We start from the raw sequence: 15,760 nt of genomic DNA on the forward strand, positions 1-15,760 counted from the left end.
GTTTACTTTCAGCCAAATATCAATCTATCATTTTTTGATTGTTTGCAGTCTTTATATGTCGTTTGCATTCGCATTCCGATTAGGCTAGCATTCGATTAGGATTAAACAAAAACACAAACTCGAGAATTAATTAATGCCAATTGTCGTTTAAAATAGTTATGCTGTAATATTCAGTTTTGTTGAGGGTGCAAACACTTTTCTTCCAATTTGTTACTCAACTATCTAAAGCTAGAACTAAAGTTATATTTAGAGTAAAACTAAGGCGTTACGATTAAACTGATTAAATAGACTATGCGCTTATATAATGGCCCGATGCTTATCTATATTTACAATTCATGCGTAAAGTACATACATTTTATTAATATCCAAACTGCAGGCATTCCGCTTTCGATGCCTGAGATAATCTATTTACATTATCCGATCTGAGGAAGCACTGTTTCGAATGCGAATCCAGCTTGAATCTTTGTATGACTTAAAGTTAGCCTAAAATACCAGAGCTAGACCTATCTACGACTACGATTTTAGAGCAGGGCTATTACCTAGCCCTCCACCGTTTACAAGTAAAATGATCTGTGTAATGTTATGACTTGGTGAGTGCCTGTGAGAGTGAGTGTTTGTATATATATCTACAAATCAGTGTGTGGTGTGCTTGAACGTTGGCATGGTGGTCCTTCCTGCTTCCCTCCTCCTTCCTCCTCCAGAGTCCTTCCTTTCCCATTAGGAACTTGAACACTGGGGACTTGTCAGCCGCAAAGTCCCCGTAAGCTTCCAGTACGATCCGATGCGGGATGTGCGTGGTGCGAGTGAGGATATATTAAATTAAAGATGGTTTTCAGTCAGTATCAGTTCACTCGGCATGCCATCGGAGCTCTGAGTGCGCAGCATAACCTCTAGGATCGGCTGGTATTAGGCAATTTGGCCCCGCTGCTGATCCCGCTGCTGTTGTTGAGCCGAGACCTCTGCAAAACAGAGAATTCATACATTAGATTTGCGTTACAATGGGCCGAGAACACGGAAAGCAATGAAGAACAGGGTATTACAAGGGTCAAGTAGCTGAGAGATTAGTAGAACGCAACGATGGAACGCACGCAGAACAGAACGAGGTGACAAAATTTCGAGCATTCCACCTACCAGGAACTGGGGCCAAAAAGTAATCATTCGGTGCCTAGGCACACCTTAAGATTTCATATTCGTGCTATCACGTGCGTTCGCGCAGGGCGATGTCAGTGCACAGGACCAGGCAGTCCGAGTTGAAGGACTCAACGTCCTTTTGCCCGCTGGCCGTGCCAACTGACAACCGCACCGCTCGCGGACCCTGGTCGCCTGTTTAAATTTAAAGTGGGAAACTGGTGAGCCAGAGAGCGGCAGATAAGACTACTTGTGATCAAAAAGTACCCATAGTTTGGAGAAATAATAGTGAATTAAAATAATTGTTACAAAGTAAAAATGTTTTGTATACATTCTGATTATTTTACATCCTATTCAATAGGAATAAAGAGTACTGCCTGGTGCCATTTAAATACAACTTGGTTTAGGTAATGAATTTCGAAAAATAATCCTGATATCTAATATAATGATAATTTTACATTCTGTATTAGGAAGAATGTGGAAAGGATTTGTGTGCATAGTTTATGGCCGATTCTGTCACATCCTATTTACTTTGATATTTCAAATAAGATATCAACTAGGAAGAAAAAGTACTGGTAAATTTACATATAATTCTTATTTGGATTCAATCGGTATATAGTTTTTTTCTGAGAAACTCTGGGTACTTTTCGATCATTATAGATAGATAACAAGCTAGCTATAAAACTACTGCAATCCATAATGTTTACCTTGTAGTCCCCGCGTGGCATTGTACTTGTCCTTGATGATGAAGCAGGCCGTAATCATAAAGAAGATGCCGCCCACCACCTCCACAAAGGTGGTGGAGAACAGTGCGTACTGCAGTCCCTCAAACTGCTCCACATCCGAGTACTAAAAGAGATACAATTGCAAATTAATCAATGTCGTCTATATGTATGTCATGCTTTAATTTACTTCCGTGGAGCTCGAGCCTGACGAGCGCACCGTTTCGATCATGTTGGTGGTGGTCTCAACGATGGCCTGGGTGACATTGGTGATGGCAGTCTCAGCCACTTGGGACATGCTCTGTAATTCAGTGCTCAGACCAGAATCGCTGGGGTTCTTTTTCAGGTGCTTCATGATGGATTCGGATATCTGCCGGGTTTATCAATTTAGTTATTTCAATTTTTAGTTGGTAAACTTTATAACTACTTACCGCTCCCACCAAATAGGGACTTCCGGCATCTCCCAATGCATGTGAGATGAGGATTTGAAAGGCTTCGGCTGTAGAGCGACGTGTGGGTACCACAACATACTATAGTTTAAAAAAAAATACAAAATTAGTATCATTCCAATTTTAATGTCAACGTGCAACAACAACAACACAACGCAAAGCAAAATATGAAAGCAAAAGCCACAACCGATTCTTAAGCTATAACTATCGATTAAGCCAACTATCGGATCAGGTGTAAAAATGTATTTTTTGGAGGCCAGGTGTTAAGACCTTATAATTCTCCTCCAGAAAGTATTCTACACCAAAACCCATGAAAAAAAACCATAGTTGATTTAAATACAAATAAAGTAGCGATTAATGCGTGTGTGGGTGAGCTTGCTTAAGAATGTATCTATGTGTAGGTGTGCCATCCAGCAGATTCAAATTTGCCAAAAGCTCGCCAAAGATGGAGCCACTTGAGAAATTTGGGGACAAACAAAGAGCAGGTCCCCAAAAGAATGGTACATATGTATGCAGCATTGCGTTCTCAGGTTGGAGTCTAACAAAGTGGGAACAGCTGACGAGCCTGGGAACAGTGGGCCCTCTACTTTTCTTTTCTTTTTTAGCGGTTCATTAAGAACTCAAGAACTGAGTTGATATTTAAATAACTCGAGAGTTTATCTTTAAATTGAATGTGGCAATTTGTTGTCTACTGAACTGTGTGGGCCACATTAAGTTTTTACTGTTATAACTACAGGTGAATTGATGGGTTTGTTGTGTGTATTTGTGTGTGGGCTAAAGCGAAAAGCTGAAATTACGCAAAGCATTTATGACATTACACCAGGTTTATTACATTTCCCTTACTGTAGGTCATCGTATAGATAAAGGCAATCGTATAAGATAAAGGCAATCTCTAATCACAGTTGCTTATCTGGGGGGAACAATTAATATAGCGCCACCAAGGTGGGCCAATCGCCTCTATTATTTTTCGGGTTAGATAACCGATTTGCGATTGCTTATTTCTGTCACGGAATCGTTTTGCAATGGCAAAATGGCAACAAAAAAGAGGAACACACGCAAATCAAGTGCGTGGTAAAAAAGGCGACAAAAAACAGCAGAGTTTTGCATTGCAGGGGGTGTGAGTTGGGGAATTTCACGAGTACGAGTACGAGTACTAGGTACGTCTATATGTATCGCCTGACGTAGTGCCAAATATAGAACAGGCCACCAAATAAACGTACGTATATCTCTCGAAAGAATTACGTCCACTGTTTAAATGTGCATGTGTGCTTATGCCATATCCATTATCTTGTCGCACATCAGCTGTTTGCATAGCTTTTCGCGTCCATTCATGGGATTACTTCCACCAATCTACAGGTTTTATCTAAGTTATATATCTTTTAAAATATAAATGCTTATATCATATCTCTTGCTGCACTTCTTTGACACCTTTTGCAGTCGTTTTATCAAACTGGGTTACTTAATCAGTTAAGTTTACTTAATGAAATAAGCTGGGTATCATAATCATATATTTATGGAATAAGGTCAGTTTTGGTACCCTAGATATACAAATTCAATTAAGAAAGCTAAGCAGCATTTGGTTTATGATTTGTTTATATTTTTTTTAAGTTCATTCCCAGATCCTAACTAAATATAATAGCGAGAATTAATGATTCACTTGACTCTACAGTGTTTTGGCTTCTTAATTCCCTTATCATTTGGCTTATCACTTTGAAACGGACAAACGTGACTAGCTGAGCAGATAACCCCCGAAAATCCAATCGTGAGCCAGACGGAAGAACCCAATATAAATACGAACATTTCGACACTTTTGTCTCGTGAAAGGGGCTGAAAATGGAGTGTGGGTGGGTTTGCAATGCAATTTGGGGGATTGTGGTGCTTTAACATGGTTATATGACATTCACTGGGGGTTGAGTGGCGAAATATTTGCACGCTGCAAGTGTTTTCGGGGGTTGGATACTTTCTTTTCCCCACAAAATTTAGCGTAGAGGGATGGAAGTTATAGTGAGAAGATGAAACTCTTAAAGTTGATTACATTTACAAAAAAAAGTAATAAGGCGAAATGGAGTTGTCTTCTCCCTGGGGGAATAAAAATGAACTGTGTGCAATAATCAAATATCCGAGTTACAGACCTTTAAGTTGTAAGAACATCGTCTCTACAACTGCCTTTAAGTTCTCGGGCTTACTGAATTTAAAACCGCACCCAAAAATACCACAAAATGGAGTATCAGATGACCACCACCGGTAATAGATGCGGGTAAAGACAACATAAAATTTGGTTAGTGTTTGTTTGTTTGTGAGTAGGCAAGCTGTGTGTGTGTGTGTTGTGTGGTGTTTTTGTGTATAGGGTGTTACTACTCATTATAACAGTAAAAAGTTAATGCTTAAATTAATAATTTCTGTGTGTAATTACAGTTACGATATTTAAACAATACGTGGGTGCAAAATTACAAAAAGCATTAGGCGGGATTCGAACGAGTCTCCCGTTTTCGAGATCTCTTGGCTTACCAGCAGTATGTCCGCAACAATTGCCCAATTCAAATTTAAAGCTAACTGCCCGAAAAAGATGAGCGCATAGGTGCCCGCCGAATTACTGTTCACCAGGAGCACAGCGCCCGTCAGCATCGGAGCGCTCACGAGGAGCCCAAAGGCGCAGACCACCGGATCCGCAGTCGGATATCGTTTTACCAGGTACTGGGACAGGAACGAGCCCATGGGCACGCCCAGCAGGCCCGCCAACATTGTGATGACTCCAAAGTTGAACGCAACACTAAGGGCGGGTTTTGGAATTTCGGGGTACATTCGGTTAGTTATGCCAAAGCTTAAGGACCCCACTGGCACTACAGCGTGTTTAACCATCTTTAAGGATCTAGACTCTGATGGATAAATATGCTTTCGTGCTGTTCTGGGTATAAACAATTAAACGAGCGGGGGGGGTTAGGGCAAGAAACGGGTCACCACGTTGAGTGTGTAGTCACTAATCGGCTGGCCGGCTTTTAGCTTTTGATTTCTGCGCTTTTGCTGTTGTTGCTTCTCATATATCCACCAATAGGCCATCTTACCAGCAGGATGTCAGCCACAATCGACCAGCACAGGTTAAGTGCCACCTGGGCCACAAAAACGAAGATAAAGCACAGACTCTCGCTCGTCTGCGGAAGCACCAAGGCAGCAAACACCATCGGTGCCGAGATGAAGAGTCCCACCGCACAGATGTACGGATCGCAGTTCTCGAAGCGGCCCCTCAATCTCTGGGCCAGAAGGGAACCCATCGGCACTCCGATGAGTCCGGCCAGCATGGCCACCAGGCCAAACTTGTACGAGATGCTTGACGACGGATCAGAAACCATTGTAAGGCGCACAGCTCGATATTCGATAGTTAAGGGTTTTTTGGGGGTCGTGGTCGATAGGAAAGGCTCAAAACCCCATTTTCACAAACTGATTTCATAGCTGAGATTTCACTTCTTACAAAAGTTGTTATAATCAAGTTAAAAAGTTTGAAATCGTTAGAGAGGCCTTTAAGTAATCTCAGCAAGTCTCGTGAAAATGGGTTTTTTTTTTGTTGATGGGATCAGGGGACAGCACACTTACTCGTCCTGGACGATGTTCTCATTGCCGGGCTGCAACTTCATGCCTAGATAGATGAAGGAAGGTCCCCACCAGGACAGAGCTCCGGCTACGAAGGCCACGCACGTGAATCCCGCCGTGGAGAGCATGAATGAGCGGTTCTTGACCAGGGCCTTGATGTCCTGCTTGTAGGTGGTGGCCTCCAGATTGTGCGATCCCTCGCTGTGACCCCGCTCCGGATCCTTGATGAGCACGATCAGCAGGACGGCCACGATGCCCAGAATGGGTGTGACCCTCAGGGCCCAGCGCCAGTTGTTGGCCAGGTGAGCGGTCTTGGATCCCACAATGTAGCTGCAAGAGAAAGCAAAGGTCATTGATGAGACTGATCCCGATGAATTGACTCTTGGGCCGCGTTGCATTGGCGGCCAATTAGGCGTTGCATAAATTCCAATCAACCCCCCAATTGACCCAGCACTCTAATTGAATTAGAGCCGTGTCAATTGTGGCATTCTCAAAGTAAATCAATTTCAATTTCCCGCAGAGTCACGTGACTCTTCTCACGCTTCGCCAGTGAGAATTACTGATTAGCAAGCAGCCTCAAACTTTGGCCCGCATCGCCTGTTGCCAGCGGTTGATAAGAACGACTACAAAGTCGGAGCCGCAGACGGATGATAACCCTCCCGGATTGTTTACAGATCATTGATCTGGACATTGCCCGGGCAAAGTGGAGGTAGTGCTCACTCACCCCAGACCGGATCCCACGGGTATGGCAAAATAGAACAGCGCCAGCATCTTGGAGCGCATGTCGTGAACGAAGAGGTCCGAGATGATCGTCGGCGCAATGGTGCTGTACGAGGCCTCGCCGATTCCCACCAGTGCCCGGAAGCTGATGAACCATCCGAAGCTCTCCATGAACGATCCCAGCAGGGTGGTGGTGCTCCACAGGGCCACGCCCACCGCCATGATCCTGGGGCGGGAGTAGCGATCACCCAGATAACCGAAGATAGGAGCACACACCATATACGAAATCACGAACACGGTCTGCAGAAGTCCGGCACTGTCATTTCCGATGTCAAAATCCCCACGAACGTCCGTTAGAACACCTGGAAAATAAAAAAGGAATTCGGGTTAGATCATCTTAATGTTTTAAGTACCATTTAAAATCACCATTTGTGTTTTTATTATCAAGGTTAAGTTAATTTTTAGTCATTATCAAAATGTTTTTCATTCAATATCTTTGCTTTCTAATAATAAAAGCTTTGAAAAGTTTGTTTATTTTCCTGGTATAAATGTTTTAAATAAGTTTTAGTAGTTTATAATATAATTAACTAAGTTCATATCCAAGTTTATGGCTTTCAAATGGGAATGAGTTTGAGGTTAAGTCATAAAATGCCATTGCCCCTTAATTTATGAAAGTTGAGTCCATGACATAACTTCAAATTGTTAAGTATCTTAATGCATTTCAGAAAGTGATATGGCGAAAACTAGTTAAATAAAAACCAACTAATATTATTATGTTTTTTCTTTACCATTTTCTTTGTTTGTGGAATGCGCGTGATGTGTGATATGTAACATTGTAGTTTGTACATATCAGCCCATCCCCAGCAGGGGTTGCTAATTGGACAAATAAATAAATCGTAAATACGAGTCCGCTGTATTCGAGTATAACGCCCAAATTGATGGGATCCGTCGGGGAGTTGTCTCTACAATTAGCACTCCCCAGTCGTTTTAGCTCCGGGATGACTGGGAGAAATTTGCGGAAATATCGTGTGTCAAATATTGCCCAAAAAGCAATTAATTAACTCATCGATTTATATTAAATAGTAGCAAAAACCTAAAGATATTGCATACTGGGGAATGAGAGCTTTAATTGATCGTTTATTGTTATTGCAACGCCCACTTATTATCAGCAATCGATATTTGTGGCTGTGACAATCTCGTGCATCTTAACTTATCTAAATATTGGCAATACAAATATATTATCTCATTTTATCACATTGTTAGAGGGTTCATGATTAATCAATGTGACAATCTATGCAATTTTTATCAGTTAGAGGTCGCATATTTAATCTGTAATTGTCGGTCAGTTCCATTTGAAAACATAGTTATTATTGATAAATTGTCTTTATTTTAAATAGTTAAAGAGAATTTCAAACGATTATCATCTATCTGGTGCATCTCTATGCAAATCTGTGTCATGAGTGGAATTTTGATCATTGCGATATAACCTTCGCACACATTTTCTCAGTTATTTCCTGCACGTCTTCACCTAGGCATTTAAAAATTCATTAACAAACGGATGTGCAACCAGCGATTTATAGCCAAACGACCTCCGTCAATAACTGTTAGCCAATCTAACGCTACTTCCTAATAGAATATATGCAGGTCCAACAAAATCAAAACAACAGCTTTAAAGCCCCATTTATTCACATGTCTCTCTTCGTACATTGGCCTTTGAGGAATGGTCGAAAAAAAAAAAAACAAAAATAATATAAATAAATAACTACTTAAAGTGCTTGGGCACCCAAAAATAAACAACGGTCTACAAAATTAAGTGGATGAGAAGGAGAGGGCGGGTAGAGAGAGTGGAGCAAATAGAGAGTTTAAAACCAAGAGAGAGTGAGTGAGATCAGAAGCCGGCAAATTGCAGCAGCAACAATAATGACACACACAAGAGCTCAACAAGTTGTGCCCCAAAAACTGAGAGAGGATAAGAGAGAGACCCGAAGCTCCACGAAACCCCACGAAGCAAAGCAAAACGTGGCACGAAGTTGCCGATGCAGTGAATCAGCGTTTGCTTTTTAATTATTCCATTTTCTGGGTCTTTTTGCTCATTTCGCTTTTGAGAAATTTATCGTACGATGTTTTTCAACCAATCAGCGCGTTTGTTTGCCTTGCCCAGTGACGTAACGGTTGGAGGACGCCACGCGATAAGTCTGTGTGTGTATTGCATTGCGATTGTGGGTTGAAAAGAGAGAGAGCGGGGGCAGAGTGGGGCTGGGTGGGTGAGGCATATGTTTGTATATGACTTATATGTAGGCAGCTATCTCTTACACTCAACGGGTAATCTGGTTCCACGCAAGGAATTCCGATTGTTTATGGCCATTCTTAAAAAAAAACAGGGGCAAAGCGTCTATGATTACGTAGATTCCCCTCCGAATCTGTCCTCTCTTCGCCTAAATTCCCCACTTCCAGGGAAGTTCCGTCAACGTATGGAAACATTAAGTATTTATATTTTTTAGCCGGTTGCCGCAATTTTAGAGCCAGTTTGGATCTCTCATGATTTTCTCTCTCTCTGTGTTGGCCTTTAGTTTGTTCTCCTTTGGTCTCAATAATGATGACAGTGCGATTCAAAATAGTAGGTGATACTTGATATATTTAATATCTTCATGTGTAATTAAACAACACTTTAAGTCGAACTTTCTGGAAACCCAGATAAAGTAAAGTGGTAATAACAAGCCCTTTCTTGCAGAGAAAATCGCTTTAAGAAGTCAAAGTTATGGAACATTATAAAAACACTATTATTATGCACTGACATTGTACTTAAATACAAAATCTTGTGAAAGTTTTACCTTATAACCTTCCGTTACCACTTTTGGCTAGGAGTTAACTTTCGAAACGAGCAGTATTGTAGCGAGGGAAACTCCAGAACGTTGATCCGTTAAAAAGTCAATATTTAAAACCAGGCACTGCAATACACACAACAACAAAGGCGGGACTCTCATTACCATGAATGAAAAAGTTGTTTGTGGTCGAAAGTGACTGTTCTCAGTCGCTCTCTCTCTCTCTTTCTCTCCCCTATCTCTATCTCCCTTTCGGTCTGTGGCGTCTGGTGACGCCGGCCTTGAAATATCGCGCGATATGCAGCGTAAGCTTTAAAATCGGACGATGATTAAACGAAATATCTGACAGATATTTCGAGCACGAATCGGAGCCAAAAAAAAAAAACCACTGAGGCTGTGACTTTCGCTTGGAATGCATTTGAATGCTTTGCGGAGCACTCGAAATGTTGAAAAGAAAAACTTTCTTTTCGGTGGGCAGGTGGAAATCAATTGTGAAAGCGGCGGCGCCCAAGGAAAAGAGTTCCAGACATTCCCTACCCCAACCTGTCGTACTATTCTTCGTTTTTTTTCGCACTTGCCTTCGTTAATTCAATTTGTTTGAGCAAAAAGTGTGTACTGCACTTTGCGTAGGTCGTTGACCCAGATATACATATGTATGTATGCATATGCAGAATAGAACCATTGACGTTGAATAGAGTGCAAACCTCAAACACATTTGTGATAAATGTATGCAATGCATAAGGTACTGGGGTTTTGTAAAACCTGAGGAGCTCGTGTATCTTTAATCTATTCAAATGTTTGGTAAACGTAAGCAGCCGTTTTATAACTTACTTTAATACAAAGTTTCGTCTAGCGTACTGAATACTTAATTGAATTCTTCTACTTTTAAGAAGTAAGACAAACAGATCTCTTATTGATAAAATGTAGTGGGAGGGTTTGTTTTTATAAATTCATAAGTATTTCAAACTTTAATTACATTTGTCTAATTTTTTAGCAGCAGATGAACGTAATTTTTTAAAGTATTTCAGCGGTTAGTTTATTATAAAATATTTTTGTAGAAATCCAATCCAATTGGATTGTCTTGGCTTTTTTTTTGTTACCTTTTCTGTTTATTATTATTTCTTCGGCTGTGGCAACAAAATGGAAAGTTTTTATGTATCTGCTAAAAAAGCATTTCAAGCGGAAATAAAAACCAAACTCAGTGACTTTTAACAAATGCAAAATATGCAAAATAAAGTCAACAACATAAGGCAAGAGAAATGTTTGATTACATTTGGGGGGTTTCAAAACACGAAAAAACAACCGTCAATGATCAAAACACATATTGTTAGACTCTAATGAAATTTGCTAACAAAAACTGTTTTCGATCAATTGACAGATACAATTATTCTGATATTTTCCGTTGGATGGGGGCCAAGAAAATTACGTCGGAAGCACAGCAGAACGGAATCTGTGCCCATATATCTATGCCTTCATTCAGGCCACATATCTGCTGACCAAAATAACTGCCAGAGCTTTGGCCGACCAAAGTTCGCTGGCGGTGCAGAAAGAGATTTTACTGTCAACAACAGAACAACACAGATCACGATCTTGAACGAAGAGGAAAGCCAAATTATGTTCCCAAAATTCAGTGGGTAAAACATCAGACCACCAAACCTCGGTGTTATAAGCTTGAAAACTCAAGCAAAATTCAGCAAAGTCGGAGGTCGCAGCCAAAGGCCAAGACGCACTTAAAATTATAATTAAATGCATTCCATTAGGGTGGCCAGACATCGGGCGATACGTCTATAGGTATATGCAAAAAGAAATACATATAAATGGTATAAAAGTATAACCGTAAGTAAACGTGGTTTTGGTGTCGATCAGCGAATGTCGAAATTCCCATGAAAAAAGGGCAGGCCAATAACGGCAAGGCAATCTAATCACAGCAAAAATGGTGGAAACCCACGTGTATGCACCTGTAATCCAATGCAATTTATTGTGCAGCGATCTGGTTTCAGCCACTTCTTGATAAGGCCTTAAAGTGGGCGGTGGAGTGATGATAATGCCACTGGAAAATGGCAAAATAATAACCTTGAGTGACTGGCCGGTGTTTATTTTAGTTTGTATTTTGCCTTGTGCACCCAGTGCTCTCAAAATAAACACAATCAATTAGGCGCACATGGAAATTTTGAAATTTTCTGAGCAAAGAGTGGAAAAATAATTGAGTTAAATATAAGCAGAGTGTTATTGATGGACGACTGCTGGCTGAGGGTTTGATATGTAAATGTTATCGCCCTTTCCTGTGAGTAATTCCGCTTCCTGTCTGATTAAAAGTCGTATGATTCTTTTAGTCACATTTTGCGGGTGTAACACGAATTAAGAGCTCATGATTTACGGCGCAAAAAGAGTGTAAAATCGATTTCTAATTGTCGTTGAAGCAATCAGTTGATAAGCAACTTGTCATTGCAAATTATTTGCAAGTGCACATACAGTTAAAGAAATTATCGTTTGCCCTTGAATGGAAAAATTCTGCCGACTCGACGGGAAAGTCGCAAGTTCAGGTTCAAAGATATTGTAAAATCGTAAAATTATAGTTATTATCTGTAATAGTCTGGACATGCAAATTAAACGGTTTGTGCAGTGGGCTTGTGTGCAAGCAAACGGGGTGACAAATTCAACTGCTTTTAGTCATAACTTGTTCAACCATGTAATTAGCGCCGTTAAACAAGTTTCCATTTTATTTGCACTGGGTTTTGTGTAACTGAATGTGATACAACCAGACGGGCAATCAGCAATCTGAAGACAACTACTACTCCATTTCAAGACAGATGTAAACAAGGAAAAGAAGTTGAATGGGAAAAGTTTACAGAATTTAACAAGTGTCCAATTGATTGTCCGCCCGCATAGGCAAGTCGAGTCCCATGAATTAAGAGTCGTTTCTCCGCCAATGCCTTTAATAATAAACACTAATGAAATAAGCAGTGGGTCCCGTCCGAGTTTATTTATAGGCCGCAACATGCGATTACCCGGTAATTGTCACGCGGGCGGGGACTTTCTGTTTCTGATCACCACCGATCGGCGATCACCCAACATGCTAAGCCACCAGGCACCAGGTCAGGTGCTATTCCAGCTCCACTCTTTCTTTTTTATCGCACCCGAGTGTTAGGAATAATATATATAATATATGCGAAATGGGGATTGATTGATTGCCACCCAGTGGAAATGTCCCGAGTTGAGTGCAAAGAGGAAGTGGATTCATATATCGACGCATTAGTGGGTGATAAAAACGCTCACCCGAAAGTCTGTTTCAATATTTTCGGATCGCGTGATTCATTTGTAAGCTGATTAGTCACTAAATAAATTCACGCAAATACTACAATAGTAAGCAATCTTTATGGAACTTTTTGTAAACAATAGACCCCTTGTTTTGGTTATTGACTAAGGCACAACAACAAGGACTGATTAGAGGGTTTTTCAGCTAATACAATGAATTTACTAATGATTTTTCAATGGGTTTTAAAATGTTTAATAATTTTATTTTAAAATGTGACAATTGTATTAGCATTTTTTTAAAGCAAAATGGTTATTTAATATATAGTTCGGTTCGTATCCATTTCTGTTTGCTCTTATTTGTTCCAAGTTACCTACTGTTATTAAAAATAATATATTTTTACGGCAAAAGTACCCATTATTTAGTTTGATAAATTTGTGTTTTGCATAAAATATTATTACTACATATACTATTTTTGTTCAACAAGTAACACTTTGAGTTCTTATTTCCTTCCTTTATGAAAAGCATCATGATGCTGTCTCTTACATATAAAGTAATTTAGTGAAAAACCCATTTTTGGGCCCGCATAATCTTGAACCTTATACAAATTTGTTTTTTTCCGTAAGGGTTTCTAATCTACAGTAAACGGTATCTAAATTGTCAACAAATTTAATTATCTGGTGAGGAAACAAAACCCCACTGGACGTCATTAGAAGGCAATTTGTCGCGAAATGAGTGTACTAGTTCAGGGAACTCACCTGCAATCGTGAAGCGGTCCATGTAGTTGATCAGGTTCACGAAACAGAGAACGGTGACGGTGAACCAATGTGACCTTGCCACGGAGGAGAGACGGGAGGGAACGGCGGCGGAGGGCGGGTGGATCTCGGCCAGCTGATGGTGGTGGTGGTGGTGGGTTCGCAGGCGGTGGCGCTCCTCCTCCATGCTGTCCGAATCCGAGGGCATCAACTGTTGTGACGAGTAGGTCACAGGAAGTCCGTCGGGCGAGAGATTTGCCACATCCTCCCGACTGCCGCCCTCCTCAGAGGAGCCACTCCCGCTGCTCCCGCTCTGGATCATCGCCGGGTTGTCCATGGCGGCCGCCGTTGGGAGCGGTTGGTACAATTTGTTCTGGTGCTTCAGCGACATCCGAATCCGATCCTCTCTGCTCTCTGTTCTCTGTCCTCTTTGGCTTGGAAATTCGCAGCAGACAACGCGGCAAAAGTTATTTGCACACGCTTCTCTTCTCTTCGCTCACTAACACAGTGAAAAACTCGCGATGAAAGCGGTGGGCAAAGCGAATGCAAAAGAATTTGGCACAGCTTTATTCGCTTTTCTCTTAATCACTCTCGCTTATTTATGACCAATCGGACTGTCTATTGACAACTGTTCTTAAGGCTTGTCTAATCGCGGCCGTACTTTAAAAATAGTCAGTGCAGTTGCAGTGCTTCCTTTTTTATTTCTTCCGCGACGCGAACGCGAGTGTGTCCAATTGAAGTCGCCCCAATAGTGTGCCCGCTAGAGACCGCTACCTTTTCCCTTGTCGTTTTCTGACGCGCTATTAGTGTGACCATCACGACGCGTTAAGGGATTTCTGGAGAGCAATGTCAAACTCTTATTAATTTAATCCAGCCCTGAGCCTCTCGTTTGTTTTGGCGCTTGAATTCAAAAATAAACTATTTTAAGATGTCAAGATTTGCTTTATTGTAAAGTGCGGTGCTAAAGTAAATGCTACTAAAAATTGGATTTCTAATTAATGTCAATGTCATCTAGACGTCCACGCACGCGATTCTTGCGCTTGTGCTTTTTAGTGGGTGGTGGCAGGAAACTCTCCAGGAATTCAATGGTGTTCATTATTGTCTCCGAGCTCACATTCCCAATATAGTTCTTGTCAAAGTAGACAACTGGAACAGGCGCCTCCGTCGAGAGGAGCAACTTGTCGCAGTTGCAACGCTTATCCTTATCCTGTCCCTGAATTTTGGCATTCAGGGCCTCTACATCCACATCTGTGGTGGTGTTTGATTTGTCTAAAACGGGGATTTAATTAAAAGTTGACCTATTTATTGACTGATTTCCTACCCACCGAACAAGGGGCGAAAGCACTCCTTGACCTGAATCCACTTGGTGCAAAACTGCTTGATGAAACTGTCGTTGTTGTGGAAAAAGTTTCGGGCAGCATCGTCTACACGGTATTTCATGAATCCCGGCACATACGGCCACTTTCCATTGGCGGCATAAAAGCAAATAATGTCTAAAATAAAATTTAAAATTTTAAATATTTTTTTTATAAATATTGGATATACATCTGCAAACAATACTAATCGCCACCTTAAATCGTATTAACTTATTATGGCCTACTTTTAGGCAAATTGTGTTCTGGTGAAATGTAATACTTTTTGACAATCGAGTAAAAACGACAACTAAATACAAAATTCAAATAAAATGTCAGTTGACTTTTCAAAAAGCTTATTGGCAAAGCATTAACTTATAGATTTTAAATGTTCGGTTAGGTTGTGTGGTTTTCAAAAATAATAGTGATTTAATTTTTATTTGTGACTTTGTGATACAATACTCAACTCACAGGGCACGTGAAAAAGGTGCAGAAATGTGCGCTGATGCTCCAGACTCGAGATCAGGTGAATGCCGCTGGACCGACGACTTGCCAGGACTTGCTTTCTTCCGGCAAAAGGAATTTCGTCTACCCGCACACTTTTCATATACGCCTCGCCCACTGTGAATAGAAAGCCCACCAAAAAAAGGGGCAGAATGCGCCAAGCGATTTTCCGACGCAGTTCCATAGTCGAACTTTCCACTCGACAGCAACAAATGCAACTGACGAATGTCCTGCAGGAACCGTCAAAAGCATGAGTGATTCCGGTGCGCTTTATTGATTTGAATTGCGCTCGAGGTTGACATATATCCAGGCACTTGCATGTGCTAACGCAATTGGCGAGGTATTAAAGTTCACTGCCCTTTTGAATCATAACTTTCAGCATGTTCCAATTATCACAACTCGCACTGCTAAGTCACAGGAAATGCAGTATGTAAATGGCTCAGTCATTAGCTTACATATTACTCAATAGT

General features: G+C 41.0%; 2 protein-coding genes across 5 annotated transcripts; both read right to left on the reverse strand.

The window, feature by feature from the left end:
* Nucleotides 1–140: 140 nt before the first annotated feature.
* On the reverse strand, nt 141–14,193 carry LOC108141451 (protein spinster). 4 transcript variants are annotated; one of them, XR_005977006.1, is made up of 9 exons: nt 13,438–14,193; nt 6,609–6,966; nt 5,888–6,214; nt 4,808–5,069; nt 2,282–2,380; nt 2,041–2,220; nt 1,836–1,977; nt 1,132–1,323; nt 141–959 (listed from the first exon to the last, which is right to left on the reverse strand). XR_005977006.1 is itself a non-coding variant. In XM_041707335.1 (8 exons), exons 1-8 carry the CDS (start codon nt 13,823–13,825, stop codon nt 907–909), a joined length of 1,809 nt encoding a protein of 602 aa, XP_041563269.1. In that variant the 5' UTR covers nt 13,826–14,193; the 3' UTR covers nt 141–906. The 4 variants fall into 4 exon arrangements, 2 of the variants coding, with proteins under 2 accessions (XP_041563269.1, XP_017120343.1); XR_005977007.1 differs by lacking the exon at nt 4,808–5,069 and adding an exon at nt 5,362–5,623; XM_041707335.1 differs by lacking the exon at nt 1,132–1,323.
* A 232-nt stretch (nt 14,194–14,425) lies between these two features.
* On the reverse strand, nt 14,426–15,626 carry LOC108141261. Its single transcript, XM_017264513.1, has 3 exons — nt 15,258–15,626; nt 14,760–14,927; nt 14,426–14,703 (listed from the first exon to the last, which is right to left on the reverse strand). Exons 1-3 carry the CDS (start codon nt 15,472–15,474, stop codon nt 14,426–14,428), a joined length of 663 nt encoding a protein of 220 aa, XP_017120002.1. The 5' UTR covers nt 15,475–15,626.
* Nucleotides 15,627–15,760: the final 134 nt, after the last annotated feature.

Source organism: Drosophila elegans, unplaced genomic scaffold (genome assembly GCF_018152505.1).
Source record: "Drosophila elegans isolate 14027-0461.03 unplaced genomic scaffold, ASM1815250v1 contig_183, whole genome shotgun sequence".
NCBI lineage: Eukaryota > Metazoa > Arthropoda > Insecta > Diptera > Drosophilidae > Drosophila > Drosophila elegans.